General features: G+C 44.3%; 1 protein-coding gene across 1 annotated transcript in view; it reads right to left on the reverse strand.

Annotated features, from left to right (window-relative positions):
- Nucleotides 1-3,763: 3,763 nt before the first annotated feature.
- The window catches only part of xkr6b (XK, Kell blood group complex subunit-related family, member 6b), a 32,528-nt gene continuing 15,382 nt past the window's right edge, over nucleotides 3,764-20,909 (reverse strand). Inside the window, exons 2-3 of the mRNA XM_062468427.1 lie at nucleotides 8,879-9,075; nucleotides 3,764-7,780 (exon numbers count right to left, since the gene is read on the reverse strand). Coding sequence (XP_062324411.1) covers nucleotides 6,810-7,780; nucleotides 8,879-9,075 — 1,168 coding nt within the window. The 3' untranslated portion in view covers nucleotides 3,764-6,809. The remainder of the gene's footprint in view (nucleotides 7,781-8,878; nucleotides 9,076-20,909) is intronic.

Raw genomic sequence — 20,909 nt, forward strand, 5'->3', positions numbered from 1 at the left:
CAGAGTGACTGGAACAGGTGGAAGAGATATTTCCACTTTCCAGTAGTAGCCCGTGTTAAAGAACTTCACCGGACCAAACTATATAGGCAAAATACGGTATGACCCTTGTCCTAGCTGTTCCAAACTGAGTCAACCAGAGCACCGCCAGAAACGGAGTTGAATCAAGAAAACTTGATTGACAGTGAAAGGTCAATTGCCAATGACCCACCTTCCGTTCCAGGGATAGGCCTAAAATTGTATCCATCTAATAAACTCGTGTAAAATGTGGCATGTTTAGTGGTACAGCTACACAGAATCAACAAAGAGTATCTTCGGTTCCTTCGTTTTCCTCCACAATATTCGTTTCTTCTGCCATACTCATAATCAGGAATCGTATTAAGGTTTGTTGGAATTAGGCTACGCCTACGTATAATTTCGGATTGTACATTATTGCTTTGTATGTTATTTCACATTATCTATGTTTACATTACCATGGCTATGGACATTTGGTCACTACAATATATGAATGCTCTAAATTAGGAATGGTTTCTCTTTCATCTCCATAAAAAGGCAACATTGATGTTATAAGAAAGCAATATTTCTTTTTGGTTTCCCTTGACCAACTCGGTATGTAAATAAATTGTAATCAGAACCCTTGCTGACGTGACACACTTGGTAATAACTCTTTAATAAACAGCCATTTATTCTGGGAAAACTATGACTAATGTGTACTATATATCATACATCACACACAGGTAGGCTACACACTTTTGACCTGCCAAAGAGTGAAATGTGCACGTGGAGACAGTATACATCTTGTGTTTTTGTTTTCACTTTCAAAGACTATATTTATTTTCTCTTCTGGGATGAACAGTCTCATATTTTAATCTACAGTAAGGCTTGACATTACATTTTCGGCATAATATGTCTCTTTTAATCTAAAAACCAAAACATACAAAAAGAACTTTAGCACCATATGTTATTAATAATATTCATATTGTTCCCCAAAATAAGGGTTTAATACAATACTGGACATCAGATTTGTTTTTGTTTTTTTAAAGAACGGGGATCCCATTAAACCATTTACTTACATTTTATATTTAACAACAACAAATAAATCATTCTTTATGAGCTTAATCTCAACATGGGTTGTATGAGTACACTTTCATAAACATGCTACAGTTTGTAGCACATAGTTTGCTAACTTACACTGTACCAAATGTTTGAGTACCCCAGGTAAATTATACAGGTTTACCCCAATAAAAGTGTGAAATACATTGACAATCTAACACAGTCTAGAAATTGATTGAATATTTAACAAATCAATGTTCCCATACATTAAAATAAATCAGCAGCAATTAATCTGACAACCATTGTCGCTTGATTGGAATATTAAATCAAATTTTCAACAAAATATTACAGCCAATTTTACAGTAACAACAAAAATTGATACACACAGGTTTAAGACATAGAGATGACAGGAATATACAACAGCAATCACATTCTACACTTTTTACCCAAATTCCATTTTCAGAAGTAATGCTTCTTTTTGGGTGTGGGCCAAAATGATGCATTTGGTCATAAATGTAATTAATCCTTTCACAAAAAGTAATCCTATTGCAGAGTTAATTATAGTAAAATGAAAATTAAAGCTTAAAATATAATGAGAAAAATTACATAAACATTGGACGACTGTTGCTTTTGTTGTGCAGATTGAAAAATCATAATGTGGCACCATTTTCAGAGAGTTCTGCTGTAAACCGTAGAATTGAGGTGCTAGTTCTTCCAGAGCATTGTGAATCTGCAAGTTTTTTGGAGGCAGGTCTTTCAGTGTAGTACAAGGCAATGCTCAGGGAAAGCCACAAAGTAGACTTACAGTAGCAGTCCAATAACTGTGGTAGCACCTGTTTATGTGTTTTTTCAGCACCAGTTTAAAAACTATGCACCTTTTTTGTCAACTGAGCAAACCACTCTAATTTGAAATACAAATGGCCATGACACAAACACATAGACTTGAACTCAAAGACTATGATAACCTGCTGCTACACATCAATGCATTCAGAGAAATTCAGAACGAGACAGTGGGAAGGTTGGAGGGGAGAGGCATTGTACAGTGAAGAGCACTAACATGCTAATATGCAGATATGCTGAGGACACTTCACAATGAGATCTAAGGACATGCTGGCGGACGGTGGTAAGGAAAAAGTGTCTGAAAAGTAAGTTACTGGGTGTGACTTTTGCTGAGCCTTTAAGATTCCCTCACACAACTTTAAACGATGAAGATGGGAATATTTTAATGCTTATCTTTTAGTCAATAGTGATCATGTATTTTAAAACTTGTCCATTAACTTTTACATGTACTTATTTTTTTCATCAACTTTTTTTGCAGGCATTTTTCCATTTGGCTAGACGTTTTGTTCACAAGACAAATGACAGAGAAAGGTAAAGTGTTGGCACTACAAATCATTCATCTTGCAAGACAGAGGAAGGCATAGACAGAAGCACATATCAATCATAGACCAAATAATTCTGTGTCATAGTGGCTTTCGTCTTCTGTCAACACTCAACAAACTTAATTCAGTGTTATTGAGGACATTCTGTATACTCGCATCATGAACGGTCACATCACATTTGGCTGTTTTAAATCAGCTAGCTCTAACAAAAATAATGTGGCAAAACAACATTCAAGTAGAGAAGATGTTCAGTATTGCCTTACTTTTTAATTAATCTGCCCTCTAAAGAACATAAGAAACATTATGTTCAAAGAGAATTCCCCAAATTATTTTACTATCACACTTTGTCCATTGTGCTAACTCAAATTAAGGTTAGTAGGCCTATGAATTTTACCAGCACACCTTTAATCTGTTAACTGAACCCTAGATGAAAACTACCACTCTAGATTGAAAAAAAACCCATCTCCATCTTGAGGGATTCATCTACGAAAAAGAGGATCAATCAAGGTCTTAAAGAAAGTGCCCTTAAGAGCCTAGATTGTTTGGTGCAGTTATCTTACAGGTATTCATGCTGGCACATTAATACAGGTAAATGAAAGACACTGATGTTGCTGCTTGCTGACCTGGCTGCCATGGCAATGCAGAAAGCACCCAAAGAAACAAGGCACTACAACAAGAAGTGAGAAGACAGATGTTGCTGTTGGAACACTCTTGCAGTGTGTTGTGACTCGAGGCTCTAAAGGAACGTAGAATTGGGGTTTCTCAGTGTATTTCTGTCCGACAGGTGTAAAGGAATCCGCCAATTAGTCTGTGTGTGGTTGTCTCTTACGCTTCACACAGATAGTAACAACAGCTTGATGTGAAGCGATGGAATGTTTGAGGAATGCTTCAGGGAATCGTGAATTAATTAAGGATGTAAAACAAAATCCAGTACACTGTTATAACCTTGATCCAAACTATCAGAACTGTTTTATATTTTGTTGTTTTTTCTTGGGGGGGGGGGGGGTATTGTATTGATATCGAAGTTGGTTTCATGCAAGGTTAAGCATCATTTAATGAACGTCATTGTAACTGTATCCTGTACGCCTCACCAACTGGCAAAATGGTTTAGTTAGCTGAAAGGAATGAATCACAGTGTACAGTATCTGCACCTGATTTGTGGTCATGCACCCCTAGGCCTAAAGAGGCCAATGGCGTTCTGAGAAGACGCTTCATGGAACGCCAGGCAGCCAACTCACACAATACCTGGACCCTGTGGCCCTCGCACGGAACAAGAACCTTGCAAGAAAGGTAAAAAATAATAATAATAATAAATTATTTTTGTTTTTTCTAAATTCTTACAACAGTGTTTAAGAATGCAATGTTTTAAAGGACAAAATGGACACCCTTGAAGAAGACATGCCTGGGGAAAGTGACTGCATTGAGAGACCCCTGAGTCAGCTGGTTCTGTGGTTTGGATCCTTGGTCCTGAGGAACCCCTGTGTTGTTAGTTGTTTTGCTTATGTTATCTCTATATTAGATCTACAATTGTGGCTGTTCATAAACTATATAACAGTAATATATATTTTTTTGTGTGACTACAGTATGGTAAACAATGAAGATGTTGCATACTGACAGGAATTTCATGCAGATGGGTGACTTCCCCCACTCTAGCTGACCCAACAGTTCTCAATTAGTCAGGGCTGAACATCGCTGAGCTGAAAGGGTGGCAGACCCCGGATGTTTAAGCTCTTAGTTAATGGCAGTGCACCTCGTTGGATGGTCTCCTACCAGGGTCTCCGGTTGTTCAGCCCTAACTCCTTTAGTTTGGAGGTTTTGGAGACCAGGAAGTGGATGTTTGCATGGGAATACACCTGAGCCCTGCAGAGAGGAGGGGATGAAAGGGCAGAGCAGCAACCAGGGACGGAGCCGAACCTTCGGCAAGAAGACAGAACTGTGTGAGCAGGCTAGGGACACACATACAGGCATGAACGCATTCAAACACACACACACACACAAACACACACATACACAGGTGTTCACTGCACACTAACCTGCCAAAGTCACCCTCTCAAATGTACACACACACACACATACATACAACGTACACCCTTCCTAGTCACAGAGTCTGTCCTCATGTTCTTTTCCAAGCCTGGCAAGGACCCTTTCATCCCAAATGGTCTTGGCCCCTGTGACTTGCGCTTGTTACATTACGATCTTAGCAGGCGCAGTGGGCCAAAGCACAGCGAAGGTCAAGGGGGCCAGAACGCAGAAAGACTCAATGTTATGCAGGGCTCTTGGGTATCCCTGGTTGGTGTCTTTGTTCTAATGCTTCATACTAAATGCATGCTATACACTACAATGTAAAAAAATCACACACATTTTACCCAGATGATTCATCAAGTAAATGGATAAACTGGACGATGAAATGCATTCACTTTTTATCTCATTAGTTGTGCAGTAGCCCTCTGTTGAAAATTGTGTCAAGCTCCTATGACATAGAAGGCATTTTTTTTAATTCTCCTTCCTTTAAGGGCAAACATGGAATCACCCTCTGTGAACAATCGTGGTAATGTATCCCCCATATAGTGGAGGAAGATAGAGATCTGTATGGTAGTCATAGCACACTCAGCTAGTTGTGGTTAGTGGAAGGGAGCTCGGAGAGATTGTACAGTAGAACATGCAATTTGGCTTGGTTATGACCAGCCCCAGCACTGGCCTGAAACAGTCGCCCTGTTCACCCTAGTAAAGTGTAGTCTCTTCTGGGACACACCGGGTTGAGAATACCTTTGAACACTTTCAACATGAGCAAAATTTCAGGTATACTCCAAATATCATCATTAAATATTTCAATGTGTATAAAAGAAAAAAGGGCACTAAAAATAAAAACACTCATTAGTATAATACAATACAATATAAATATCAACACACGCTTGTCAGGAGTCCTTGAGAACCCCTGCCAAGTGTTTACACCCACCAAGCTTATCACTCAACCTAGAACCTCAGTGAAAGTAAATGTGAGCCATAGTAACCCAGAGGGGATGAGGGCTTGTACACAGAACGGAGTAGGCTGCAGTGGGGAATGGTAGAGGAGTTTTTGAAAGGCAGTCTTTGCACCACACACTGTTTCTGTGCAAGATTTTAGTTTGATTGTTTTTTTGTTGAACATTCACATCATATATATGCTGATTTTTTTTTTTCTTGTACCTTCATGTTCAGCCCTGTTTCTTGTACAGAATGTTTCAGCATTTATAAATGAGTGTTCTTTGGAATGTTTTAACTTGTCTATTTGTTTAAACACTTCCACTGACAACCCCTTGTGCTACACGTGTCAACACATCCCTAAATATTGTGCTCTTTCTTCAACCCCATGCAAAGGCTATAATTAATAAGTACAATAAACTGTTTTTTTTTTATTTCATAGTTATGTTTAGTGTCTATCATTACATATTCATATTGTCTCATCAAATGTCACAGTAGCACACTGCCAGGTGTGGAAATTGCCATATTTGACATGCTGTGAGAGGTTACTATCAGCGGGGGGTGCTCATTGTCACAGATTTTGAGAATGCGTGGACTCTGAATCAGTTATTTTAGGTTACTTCATAAGTTTAGGATTTTTTAAGAAACAGCTTGTACCTGTATGTGCTTAGGCAACAACCTCTGTCTGGAGAGGAAAATATGTCACATGAAATGCAGAGGATAACTTCTTTCAGGACTGGAAATGTGCTTTTCGTACATGAAATCGGAAGAATCTTAGATGTCCTATTCTGTGATTCACCATAGCCTGGTTGAATGATATGTCAATGTTTCTTCAATATGTTGGGTCAGTAGATTTCATGGTTTTAGAATGTTAAATAGTGTTGGGGTGCAAAGACCATCCATCCATCACTGGGAGTCCTCCATCATTCCCATCAGGCTTTGCACCAGTCCCATGTCACTGGGACACACATGCCCTTCACAAAAATACACAGGTAGAGTCACCAATACAGTAAATGCGTTAAACACTCATCTTATTGACACACTCATACAGTATATACACATTCACACATAGAGCTCCCCAATGAACCAGGGGAGGTTAAATCCTGTTTTGAAAATCTATGTCACATAGGTTAGAATGTATTTTTCTCTTTATGTTTTTTCCAAAATAAACTATGATCATATGTCTATATATATTGTATTGACAGATTCTCGGTTGACAACACACACAAACGTGATCACACTCACATACACACATATACACTCATACACACTTCCGGGATGAAAAAGTTAATGATCAAGAGTGAGAGAAAAGCACCAAATGGAGGAGTTTGAATCCAGAGAGAGGAAGAACAGAATGGTATAGAGAGAGTGAGGATGAGCGTGTGTGTGTGATAGAGTGAGGGAGACAGAATGCCTTCAAAGGGAGGACTCGTACTGCAGGAGTTCGTAGAGGAGGGGCCCGTCTCTATACCTGATCCCCACCGCGTTGGGGCTGATGTACTGCAGCACGTTTATGGTCCTGCGGAGGCGGCGATCCACAAAGTGAGCGTCCCAGGCCGGGTAGCGCTTCCTGGGCATGTCTATCTTGATGAGCGGCCCCTCTGGCCGGATAGGCCGGCCAGTCGCATCCACTGGCTCCGTAGACCTCACCTGGAACACGGGCAGACACGTGTCTGTGGCTGCATCGTCCGATTCTATGTAGTCCCCAGCAAAGCCCCTAGTAGGGGTGGCCTGGGACCCCCGGGGCCCGGGCGTGGGGGCCATGGGCTCAGCCTCTGGGGGTAGAGGAAGGCCCCACAGCAGCTCGGCACAGCAGGAGCTGGCTAGCACCCTCAGCCGGGGCCCCATAGGGTGCAGAACCCCGTAGTAGAGGACCATGCAGGCCACGCCAGAGGCAAAGCACAGGAAGACCCCGCAGAGCGCAGAGGAGGCGTAGGCGTCGGTGGTGGCCGGGTCGCGGTAGGCATACCAAAGGACGCTCAGCAAGGCGTTCTCCAGCAGCACCACCGTGTAGTAGGCCACCATGCGGTAGCGCGTCCGGCCCTCGCGCACGTTAAACCAACAGAAGACATAGACCACGCCCACCACCATGTTGAACAGCACCTCCTCCCACTTGGACATGCAGAAGTCGGTGCCGCCGTGGATCACCCAGAAGGCCATGGCACACCAGTGCAGCACCACAAAGATGCCAAAGTAGAGGTGGAACACGGAAGCGAAGAGGGCAAAGGAGAGCACCCGTGAGGAGATGGTGAACAGGCGCCAGAATAGATGCACTAGGGCACCACGGTAGCTCATACTCTTCTTGTCGTCACGTGAGTCTCGTAGCAGCTTGTGGTAAGAAGCCAACACCCAGGCCAGGGACAGGAGAGAGGATACGGCAGACACACCTGGTGAGGAGGAGAAGGAGATGAGGAGAAGGAGATGGGGAGAAAGAGATGGGGAGAAAGAGATAAGGAAATAGAGAGATAGGGAAAGACAGGATGTAAGAAAAATAGAGACAGGGAGAACAAGAGAGAGAAACAAAGATAGGGACGAGAGAAAGAAGGAGAAAGAAAGGGAGAGACGAGGGTAAAGAAATAGAGCCAGAGAAAAAGAAAAGGTGGGGAAGAATCAGACAAAACAATATGTGTAGAGAGAAAGAGAGTGAAGAGGGTGAATTATGCAAGAACATAAAAGCTGTCAATAAGGGCTGAGCGAAAACCTGCAAAGCACCATTACACAATGAAACTGTGGAGCAGATAACAAAATGTACATTTGGTTATTTCAGAACACCACTGCAACTGTCAGCGCGCTTTCATTGTTTTTCACATCGTGAAATTTTACTTTAAGCTAAACTAAAATAAGTTTGGGGGCATTATATAATTTCACATTATGTGTCTAGGTCTAGCAGCTACAATTACTGTTTACTACACCAGTCTTGTTTCCTAAGACAGTCCATGTTGATAGAGACATCAGCATAGCTGTTAGTGCCACCTGCAATGTAAGAAAGGGTTCAGCATTATAGACTGAGCCAGAACATACTACAACTTACTGGAAATACTAAGCTGACGTGGCAGTAGATTCCAGATAGGGAATTTCCTACAAAAATGCAGTTTGTACATTCTAGAAATTCAGTGACATTATGTCTATAGTTGGGTAATGTGTAGAATGCAAGTTGAATTTTAAGAGACTTTCTTCAAAACCAAAGTGGAAAAAGAAATGGTTACCCTGACAAATGCTGTGCAACATCTGAATCACAAAACATATATACTGTATTACTATTAACGGTTAAGTCATTAACCAATAACAGACATGTACATTCAATTAATAAACTTTGACAGAAATGTTATGACAGTAATGTTACAGCAGCTTTGTACTAAACAACCACTTCACAAAAAAAAAACCCAGATGCATACCAAACAAACAAACAAACAAACAAACAAACAAACATACAAAAACAAGGAAGTAGTAGAGGTCCCAGGCTAGAGCCTTAGGGAACACCTTACATTGCAGCCTCTCAGTCCTGTTCCTCTGAATCATGATGCAGAGCTGCAGCACCAGCTGGGGCGCGCTCTCCAGGAAGGCCTCCAGCAGGCGCAGCATGTTGACGTCTGCATACTCGTACATCATGGCCCAGTAGAATCGACGCTGGTTCTCCTTCTGACGATGGCTCTGAATGCCCAGATACATGGTGCGGATGTACCTGCAAGCAGATTGGAGAGAGGCCACATAAAAGATGATGATATGATCAGGTGATTTTGAGTTGAAGTTCCTGTATGCTTCATTTATAATCTGTGCTTATTGAAGACAAGCGTTTGAAGATTTGGTTTACTGAGTTTGGTCTAAACATATATAGTTAGTTATATATAGTTACAAGTCTATTTGTTGGTAGGCAATTGGTATTATTCATTGCAGCTAATAAAATATCAACATATCATTGTTATCAATGTTCGATCCTTTAATTGTATGGAACATACCTCACACGTTTCTGCATTTGTACATAATTTTCAAGGTGTGAGAATGTTGATTTTAAGTCCACTATGTCTACGTAAGGAGCCACACTGGAGTTAAGGAGGGTTTGATTGTGTGGAAAGAGAGCGTTCTGGCTGTGTGAGACAGAGACACAGGCAGCTGTGTGTCAGAGCATCGACTGTCTAAACAGGTTAGATGATCCTATAGTGCCATCGTCCCTCAACCCATTTACTGGAATCTAAGTTATTGACAACCTTTACAATTTCATTTCAGATCTGTCTGTTTTTCATTTGATTTAACATGTAATAAAAGAAGATATCCCTGGGTGAAGACTTTGAGGTGTGGATTCCGAATCATCAATGTAAAGAGCGAGTAAATTGCAGCTCTTTGTTATTGATAAGATCCATGACAGTCCAGTATGGCAGCTCACGACGGAATTTGAACAACTGAAAATCAAGACCCTTTTACTCCACCGCCTCTTCCTTTCCACGGCTATTCAGCAGGTCACATATACTGCATGTGTAATAACACTGAGGCAACACTAGGTGGCTCAGTTAAACAGGCGTCCCAGGGTGTTTTACATTTACATTTAGTCATTGTAGCAGACGCTCTTATCCAGAGTGACTTACAGTAAGTACAGGGACATTCCCCCGAGGCAAGTAGGGTGAAGTGCCTTTCCCAAGGTCACAACGTCATTTGGCACCTTCAGATTACTAGCCCGATTCCCTAACCGCTCAGCCACCTGACTCCCCTACCTGTTTTACCTGCCCGCAACGGAGGCATCTGTAATGAGATGGAACACTTGTGCTTACAAACTGTCATAAATAATGGGTTAAAAAGCACTTTGATATGAATGACTATAAAACTAAAAGTGGTCACCACTGCCTGCTCTGTGGGAGTTCTCCTCCTCATCTGTCCTTGTACTGGTTGTTACCCCATCTCTACTTCTACCCCTTCTGCTCCACTTTGCTTCAGCTGACACACACTCAAGCGGCACACTCACACTGCAAACGATAGTGATCGCCACTTCATTCACATTACGCCCTGTGTGTACTCGCTTCTCTCATGTGGCGGGGTATTGCTAGCACTTGTGTAACAGTCCCACTCTGTGCTATTGTAGAAAAACGTGGCACTACAGCTCCGTCACCTGGCTGTGATAATGATGCCATCTGCTGTGGCAACATTCATTCACTGTTAAGGCCATGTCTTGAGGTTCCTATAGGCCAGTGTGCCACCGCTCTGGTGAGCCAGGGAACAAGAAAAATACTGAAGTGCAGAAATGCAGGACCTGTTAGTCAGGGACCCGTGGAGGTGAAGAGCCATGGAACAATACAATGGAGAACAAGGTCAAAAACTAAAGGACCAGCAAATCAGGGAAGGGAAACCCCACAGAATGAAAGAACAGGAGAAACAAACAGAGACAGAACCAGAGAACTGGGCGGTGCAGCGATCAAAGAACTACCACCAACTTTTAAGGGACAGGGCACATTCTTGTGCTTGGTGAAATGTAATGTGCAGCTCAGTGCTTTGATATGGCTAATTAAGATCTCAATCATTGTTGGGGTTGAGGTTGTTGTTGAAACATAATCCTGAAGCCGGCAATTATACAGACAACGAGCAGCCAACAAAGTGGTGTAGACGTTGCTGTGGACCGTGGATCATCTTTACTGTGTCTTTGAAAACGTTAGCAGGCTACTGTGAAACCTCTCTGGGAGACACTCCAGAGGAAAACAAAGATACAAATAAAAAAAACAGAGGGACTGCAGACGAAACGATCCCTGGCTTTAATGCTCACTATGCCAAAGCACAACAGTACAGTAGGTGACTATACGCTGTTAACCCCACTCTGCCCTTTCCAAAATACAATCATTGGGAGATCCACGCTAGTTAAATTGGTTTACAGTCCCTCCTAGTTGGGAGCTGCACCATTGTGTGGGGGGTTGGTCTGTGGGGGAGCTATCGGACTGGGCTGACAGAGTGTCCAAATAAATCTACCACTTGATGTGAAAGCAGTCAGCCGAGGACAATGGCATAGCAAGGACAGGAATAGCCTGGCCAGTAGCCCTAGCAAAACAAACGGTCAGACTGGGATTCTAAATCCAAGGCCTTAAAGCGTGACACTCATTTGGACCTAACCCAACTTCAAAAAGTGATTGTTAGTGCTTGGAGGCTGTAGAATGCAAGGCTGACATCTTTGTTAGTGTTTTATCTGGCTTAAGAATTCAGCTGTTGAATGTTAAGTGCTTGTTTGTTATGTTGAATGTTAAATGTGATCAGGTAAGGCTCAAATCATTCATCTTATTTTGGGGGTAAATTGTTTGTGGTAGAACACTGACATACCCTATGTTCTTAGATATTTCACTTTAAAACAACATACTATGTAATAATCTGAATTCAAACTTGATATGGTCTAAACAAAAAGTAATATAACTTCAATAATTTTGTCTGGTTAGAGATATGAAGCAAGGGAAAGATAAACCATCTTCACTGACTTGACAGTACAGTACCTCTGTACTGTCAAGGGTACATATAATACACAGTACATACATATAATATGTCTTCTACACACACTTTTTTTGACTACTCAGACGGGGTGAGGCATGTGTAAAGATTTTGGTATGAAGACTTTGTCTTTTACTTTGGCTATTCAGTTGCTCAATTAGCTAACCTCCAGAGACAGCTAGAGTTTCCCACTAGGGGAAGAGGGAGGCTGTGAGGAGAAAGGAACCAATGTGTCGCTATTAAAGTAGTTGGGAGGTCACTCCTGAATTCAACAGGCCATATACCCCAGCACCCCCCCCCACACACACACACACACACACATACACACACACAAATGCACACATAGGTAAGGCTTAATGTGTGGACTGCTACTAGGGTTCAAGGTCTCAGTAATAGTTTCAAGATAATAAACAACTGTATTCTCGATATACTCAACAGTTAATAAAACATTTAGGACTATCCTTCACTCATAACTACAGTGAGGATGATTATTGGGTTTAGTGAAAATCTGTCACCACAACTTGGAAGCTCATTTACACTCGTGGTAGAACCAAAGCCAGTGTTCTCACAAAATCTTTTGTTTGCAGTCGGGTTAGGTTGTGGATTGGGGGAGTGACTATGGTCTTAAGGGGATGTTAGCGTGAGCCAAGGAATGCTGTCTCAGGACTTTTGGAAGAAGAATATGGAGAACGAGATGGAACATTTAGGGATCAATAGCTTAGGCCTTGGAGAAGAACCACCATATCCAGAGGTAAAGTCTGGCATTCTGTGACATTTTCAGTCTGACTGGTAAATGTCAGCTGGAACTAGACAACCTCACTTTTCACACTAATGGCCATGCCACAGAAACCTGGAAAAGGTTTATAAACTTCTCATTTGGCCAGATGTTCAAGTGAACATTCTGGATGGTACACTACACTCGCACTTTACAATAATGGCTTCCCCGGTCCATGTTCCAGCAGGGACAGGAAGATGTTTTCCTGTTGGTTGCCATAAGGATGGCACATGGTACTACATACAGTGAAGTCAGAGTAACAGTAGACATTTTGATGTTCTTCTCAGTGTGTCTTCTCATTTTAAATCCTTAAAATGTTTGCAAAAAAAATATTGTTTATGAGGTGAGTTAAGAGAAAAAAGATTCAAATGACCATCATATCCCTAACTACACTACCTATGGGATGTTTTTTTTCAAGCACAAAAACAATAATAATTCATGAATTACCACTAATAATATCGATTTAATCTGTTTATCAGTGATGATATTCACTAGTCCGTGTCACTGTTAACACATTGGAATGACACCCTGTTTCAGATGTTCTTGTTTTTCTGTTCCCCTACAGTTTCAGAAATAGCACTCCAACAGTTTTGGTCACACCACTGTCAGACAAATTTGAATTCCACTCTATCACGCTTTCTGTTAGAAACAGCCTACACACAGCTCTCTCTCTCTCTCTCTCTCTCTCTCTCTCTCTCTCTCTCTCTCTCTCTCTCTCTCTCTCTCTCTCTCTCTCTCTCTCTCTCTCTCTCCCTCTCTCTCTCTCACACACACACACACACACACACACACACACACACACACACACTGTGAGTAACACTACCACTGTGCTACATTAGTTTTCCATGAAAACACACACAGTGTCGTGTCATCATAATGGACACTCTCATTCAAACTCATCAAATCACCCTAACTACCAGCCCCAACCCTTCTTACCCTGCTCCCTCCCTCCCTCCCTCCCTCCCTCCCTCCCTCCCTCCCTCCCTCCCTCCCTCCCTCCCTCCCTCCCTCCCTCCCTCCCTCCCTCCCTCCCTCCCTCCCTCCCTCCCTCCCTCCCTCCCTCCCTCCCTCCCTCCCTCCCTACAACTCATGGCTCCCCATGAATTATTTGTGGCAAGATCATAGCCATAGCTCACGCCTCGTTAACCAGTGTGCGCATGGCCTAACAGCTCACCATCACGCTGGTCAACAGTTTGGCACCATGGCTGGGACAACCTCTCCCTTGACGACCTCACCTCAGCAACACTTGGACAGCCTCTTAATTACTTATAAGATATCCTGTAACATGTATTGATGAGAAACCAAACAAATTATACTTTCTTTTTGTTCTAAAAAGGCACAGACTTTTGTATTTTACAAAGATTACTGTCTCGTAAATGAGTAATACGTGGTATTTTGGTAAGTGAAAATTATAATTCGGTGTTGGTTGTAAGGAATTTTTGTTAGATGAAATCTGTGGAAATTGCTTATAAAAATGTGCACAAATTATGCATCATTAATAAAATCCAATACATTTTTTGTTTAATATTGTTTGATACAGATACACAGGATGTTTCTTTATAGACGACTAGAAGGTATGATCTTTGAAGGCTACACACACACAAGCACACACAATCAGTGTGTGGTTGACCGCCTGGTCAAGTCTTCTCCTCCCTCTCCTCCAAATACATTGACCGATGAGTCATTCGGTCAGCTTTACACTAATCCCTCAAGTGGGCGGAGGGTGCACCACAGACAAAAAAACAGACGTACTTTCTCTCTCACACACATACACACACCACACACAAATATTCTTATTTATAAAATAATAATTCATACATTCATACCACACACAAAAACTTAACAGGATTAGCTCGCATCTGAGGCAGACCTGAGTGGGTTAGGGTTCACCTGCTCACATATCTTGTCATAAGCTGATTCATCAAGGGATCTCAGACAAGATCTCACCCAGGCAGAGAAGATCCTCGGGCCTGACTTCATGGTGTTTCTTTCCAAGAAGATCCCCTGTCTTGGGAGCCTCAGTGCTCTCAGTGCAAACCAAAAATACTATGAGGGTTGCTATGTAGTGTTCCTATATTTGTGTTTGTGTGTGCGTATGTGCAGCATGGGTGTGTGTGTGTGTGTGTCAGAAAAAGATAAAAATATTGAGAGAATGAGCATGTGTGAGTGTATGTCAGAGAGAGAGAGAGAGAGAGAGAAAGAGAGAAAAAGGCAGACAGAGAACGTGTGTGTGTGTGTGTGTGTGTGTGTGTGTGTGTGTGAGAGTGTGTGTGTGTGTGTGTGTGTGTGTGAGTGAGTGAGTGACTGGCATGTGGAGGTGGCTGTAACAATCAGATGAGTCATTTTTGAAGTCGCTGCGGAGGCGAGGTGGGACCTCTCTCACATGGGGTCCTGTTAGAGGCACCTTGGCTGCCAACCAGATCTGAAACACACACACACCAACCACAGGCCTGCACACACACGTTTTCCCCTGTGGGGAAGAATCCAATTTCTCTAGACCTTTGGTGCTTTCCTTCCCTTCCGTCTGTCCTCTGCCTGCCTGCCTGGCAGGGTGTGGGGGTTCGGTGTTACAGACTCTTGTTTTCTTATTTAGCAACTCAAACACAACCCTCTTTCACCCCTCCCTCCCTCCATCCCTCCCTCCATCCCTCCCTCCCTCCCTCCCTCCCTCCCTTCCTTCCTTCCTTCCTTCCTTCCTTCCTTCCTTCTTTCCTTCCTTCCTTCCTTCCTTCCTTCCTTCCTTCCTCCCTCCCTCCCTCCCTCCCTCCCTCCCTCCCTCCCTCCCTCCCTCCCTCCCTTCCTTCCTTCCTTCCTTCCTTCCTTCCTCCCTCCCTCCCTCCCTCCCTCCCTCCCTCCCTCCCTCCCTCCTTCCTTCCTTCCTTCCTCCCTCCCTCCCTCCCTCCCTCCCTCCCTCCCTCCCTCCCTCCTTCCCTGCCTCCCTCCTTCCCTCCCTCCCTCCCTCCCTCCCTCCACAGTATCCGTCTCTGCAACTGCCTCTCGTTCTCCCCTCTCCATTCCAACCTTCTTTTTTCCATCCCACAGGAAAATACGCCAGCGTATCCTGCTCCCAGCTAGATTGATTTCCAGTGCAAGTAAACATGGCACGAGCTGTGGCTTCATCATCTGTTCATCTGTCTCCCTCTGCAGTGGGTACGTCTCTCTGGTATCTCTTTCACTTGTGTCTCTGGTAGCCCTGTCTCTTATTTCTCTGTAGTATGTCCCCTGGTATCTCTCGTCTCTCTGTCTGTGTAGACTCTCTAGTCTCTCTTTTTCTATCTGTTTCTCTGGGCTCTCTGGTTTCTCTTGTCTCTCTGATTTATGTATCTAATCTCTCTGTCGCTAGTCTCCCACAGCATTTGGCAGGATGAGAATACTTGAGAAAGTGTGTAGTGATAGCTAGGGGCCCCTCTGTCCTGCTCTGCCAATCATTGGAACATGTAGAATAAACGCCCGTCATAGTTAATGGGATTCAGCCTTGGTTGGCATAGTTGCAGTCGTCAAAGAGAATGGGAAAAGCTGCCTATTTATTTAAATGTGGACCTTTTTCATTAAATTATGACCAAGTTGTATTGGTCATGTTAGGGTCGGTGGATGGTTATTTAACGTATGACATCATCGGGTCTGCAGCTAGTGAAGCCTGAGAGGTTGTGTGTCTGAGTAGCCCACAACAGCCTTTCCATGAGGAAACGGGAGGACGTTGTAATAAAAATAAATAAATAACCATATACACTACCTATGTGACTGGTCATGGAGGAATATCAACTTCTGTGTCCACACAAACGTTATCGCCTTTTTTAGTTCAAGCAACAGAACAAAATGTCAGAGTGATTTTTTTCTCTCCAGTTAATGCGAGAGCCATCTCTCTGTGGTGCTGCAGAGAATGACGCTCCATCAGAACCAGAGGCATGGCGGGATCCTGAGCCGAGGACGAGCGACACGACGACATGACGAGCACCGTGGCAACGCTGCGCTTCGCCTCGTCAGTTTTCTGTGTCTGTGTCTACCGCTTGGACTAAACTACCTCTGACACCCCTACAAAATATTATCAGACGTTATCATAACACGCCATAAATACACGTCAATTAACACCGTCTGTAACAAAAAGTGATTTAGTATAGATGCGAATGCCACCAGAATACCAGATTCTAGATTAATTATCCAATGGAATTTAAATCAGTTCAATAATATGCAATTTTAGAAATGGAGAAATATGCAAATGAATATCTAAGTACTGTTCAGCTTTCAGGCAAAGCAATGCAAATCACTGTCACATGACTTGCATAATTGAATTGGCTTCAGAGCAAACTATTCAGTTGTCAGTGATGTTGCCTTTTTCATGTGGCGTCGCAAAAAAGCCATTTCACATCACACGTCTGTGCATGGAACACACACGCTGGAACACCCCCAGCATGTAGCGAGCAGTCTACACCCCCTCCCTCCCTCCCTCCCTCTGTCTTTCTCTTTTTTCTCTCTCTCTGCATGGCTACGGTCGTTTGTCACCATTAGCAACGGTGCTCAGGTAGCGCTACATCGAGCCACGCTCACGTGACCATGAGGTCACCACTTTGAGGAGGGACGTGCGATGAGTGACGCAGGGTCCACACTAGGCTGTCCACACATGGACACAAGCTCCAGGCTCAGCAGGCGACCCTGGTGAGTTTAGGGGCCGTTTGCAGATAATGAAGTAGTGGGACGATAAGGAGAAGCAGATAGAGAATCTGCTCCAAGGAAGACATTCAGATAAGGGATGTTGATGATAGCTGGGCTGGGTCTCAGCAGTTATCAGCATGCCTGGCAGACCAGTATTCAGTCAATCAAGATGAGAGGCCTGACACCTTGACAAACCTCTGATAGCCAGTCCATTAACCCAACCTAGACTGGGCAGACAGAGTAGAGGGCAGTTGGTTGTATGTGTGTGTGTGTGTGTGTGTGTATGTGTGTGTGTGTGTGTGTGTGTGTGTGGAGAGGGTGGTAGGAGTGGTGGTGAAGTAACACAGCTTTTCTGCTAGGTTAGTTAATGGAGTTATTGATGACATTGATTTCTCACCTCCCTCCCAACATACACACACCCCCCCCACACACACACACACTCCAAGCCCCTGTCTTCACTCCCCACTCTGAGCAGGTTGAGATCCAAAGGCTTATATGTAAAAGAAAAATAGCAATTACCAGCGCATGGATGTGGAACAAGCTGGACATAATTATCATTAACCATGTTACTGTACTGATACTGACTGGACACATTTGACTGGGCACGTTTGGCAGGCCTGGTTGTAGCCACACAGTGCTACGTTCCACCTGCTCCAGAACAAGGTCCCGTCCGCCTGCCTGCTCAGCCAGCCTCATGGTGGTCACTGAGGAACACCAGAACTTCCTGTCTGCCAGGAGGAAACAGGACGTGGATAATTGTGTAGAAACACCACCCTTTTCAGTATCTTACCTGGTTTGTTTTCCCTAGCCAATGGGCAGGCCTTGGTTTTGCCAAAAACCTCTTCCAAGACTCCAGTTGGGCATAAAGGCTGGCCTGTGCCAAGGGTGGCTTCTGCCAGTCAATGAGCTGCTTACAATACATCATAGCATCATGCTAACCAGTTAGAAAACACATTCTCATACTTACGCTCTCATCCATGTTTGTAAAAGTCATTTGGGGCATGACTTGCCTGGCTGGTTTAGAAAAAAGGCTGTAGGCTTGTAGTAGCAGTTATATTTTGGACTCTGGGCACAAATAGATGTTTTTCTAAACCATTTCTTCTGGAAAGCATTTTAAGAGACCTTTCAGAACTGATTGTTTTACACATGATTTCAGTAGGGACGGATTAAAAAAATGGAACAGACATGCTTTGACTGAGAATGACAGAATATCTAGTTCACAATACAACTAGTTTTGGAACAGACTGTCTTACATTCACACCAAAAAAAAGTTGGGGTCGACATTTGACAGAATCCTAAAATTTCAGTTTAATGTAGGCGACAGTCGGACAGTCCTGGTCTCTCCCATGTATACCTCAGCAGACAGGAGAGAAAAGGATTGGCAGTGAGGTCCTGGTCTCCAGCCCCTCCCTCCTGGCCTATCTTTCTCAGGAGGCCTCAGATTAGTCTGGATTAAACGGAAAAGGTTGGACCCGTTTGCTTTTCACAGAGCACCGACTCATAACAGAGAGGCCTGCTACCCTTTCAGTGTTTCAGTGTCAGCACTCCTATCACATGCTGAGACACTTCATGTTGAAGTTTATTGCACTTAAGACTATAATTAGCAGCGGTAGCTTATGGTGTTACGGTAAAGAGCTTTCCTGACAGACGCAGGAATCAAAGGCAGAAGATTGAAAGCTGTTTGTGTAAAAAAAGAAAAAAAGAAAGCGTTGTGAGGCTTTGGTGTTTGTGTGCCTTTACACACCCATCCAGGAAAGGAGAATTTGGGCGTTAGGGCGTTTGGAGGCTTATGGGATTTTGGCAGGCTCGTTTGTGAATGTGGTGTCATCACTTGTCCTGAGGAAGATGGCACCAAGATGGAGGGAGGAGAGGAGCCAAGTCAGCAGACAGGGTGGTGCGGGGAGAGAAGAGAGGAGATAACCACCGAGCAACTGGAGAGGGAGAGAGAGAGAGAGAGAGAGAGAGAGAGAGAGAGAGAGAGAGAGAGAGAGAGAGAGAGAGGGAGGGAGGGAGGTGTGAGGGGACGGGGACTAGAGACAGAGAAGAGAAGGAAGAGACAGGGAATGCCAGTGGGAGGGGGAGAGAGGGGAGAGGTGGGGAAAAAGACAGAGGAAGATACAGGGAGGAGAAGCACAGAGAGAAGTGACGGTGTGATGTAACAACGCAGAAAGACAGCAGAGGGGAGAGTGCGGAGAAAAACGGCGAAAAAGAGACCTTTTTGAGAGTGAGGGGCGGGGCTGAGGGGAGGCAGATGGAGAGGTGGGAGACAGAGAGAGGGAGAGGTGGGAGACAGAGAGAGGGAGAGGTGGGAGACAGAGAGAGGGAGAGGTGGGAGACAGAGAGAGGGAGAGGTGGGAGACAGAGAGAGGGAGAGGTGGGAGACAGAGAGAGGGAGAGGTGGGAGACAGAGAGAGGGAGGGTGGGCAGACAGAGAGAGGGAGAGGTGGGAGACAGAGAGCGGAAGAAACCCAGGAGGTAAACTAATCACTGAGCACGCAATGCAATTTTCTGGCTCTGTGCCTCCGCTCTACCGTACTGCCCCCTCCCTCCCCCTCCCCCTCCCCTCCACTCACCCCTCCTTTTTGTCTCGGGGGTTCTTTTTACTATTCCGCTCACACACTCCGTCTCCCGCTCCTCCATCAGACTGTACCAATGCACATGCACACCCTCGTCGCCTCACCCCTCTGGATCAACCCAAAATGGTTTAACCCAGCCTGACTCCCAGCATTTATAAATGGAAGGTAGGAGGGTGGGGGGGGGGGGGGGGGGGTAGCAGTGGGAGGCTGAGGTGGACTGGGCTGTGTCTGAACAGTCTTAGGGATAAACGCGGGGGATGGAGATGATAGGAGTGTTTGCAGGAAACACCTCCTGCATTCAACAAGACGGGGACACAACATATGACGCAGCTGCTACATTGCTGTGTGTCAGGGTGTGTGTGTGTTTGTGTGTCAGGATGTGTGTGTGTGTGTTAGGGTGTGTGCGTGTTTGTGTGTGCACGCACGTGTGTTTCCAGTCCGACATGAGAGCATTCGGGACACATTTGATAGCGCTGCAGTGCCGTTGGAGAGCGGTTGAGGCGGTAGCGTGGGGCTCTCTCCCCAGAACGTCTGTGTGTCTGCCTCCCACCTTAGCACAGCCTTGATGATGATGATAGATGTTTGCTCCAGACATGGAAATATGGGAGACGGCTGCTCACATCTTCCACACGTGATAACACACAGGAACCCCATCGCGCACACGCACACCCTCACATACACATCCTCACGTGCACGCAACTCGTACACGCAAACACAGATGCACACACAGATACGAGCACATCACAGTATATTCCCAGTTTCTATTACAGATATGCACCATCTCTTTCGGGTAATTACTCACAAATACACACACACACATGCAGGTTCTCTCTCACACATACAGGCAGACACACAAACACACACACACACAAAGTCTAATATATTCTGGGAACAGTTAGGGGGTCCCCCTCCTCACAGCCCCCTCCTAAAAAGATGCAGCATTTGAACAGGATCAAGCCATCCATGGATGTCTTTAATTTCCAGTTATCCAGGCGGTGATACCCTGGAGAACACAGCACCGGGGTTCTAAGAAGAACACGGTACCATTTTTACAAGAACGCA

The sequence above is a fragment of the Osmerus eperlanus genome, chromosome 8, assembly GCF_963692335.1.
Source record: "Osmerus eperlanus chromosome 8, fOsmEpe2.1, whole genome shotgun sequence".
NCBI classification, from domain to species: Eukaryota; Metazoa; Chordata; class Actinopteri; order Osmeriformes; family Osmeridae; genus Osmerus; species Osmerus eperlanus.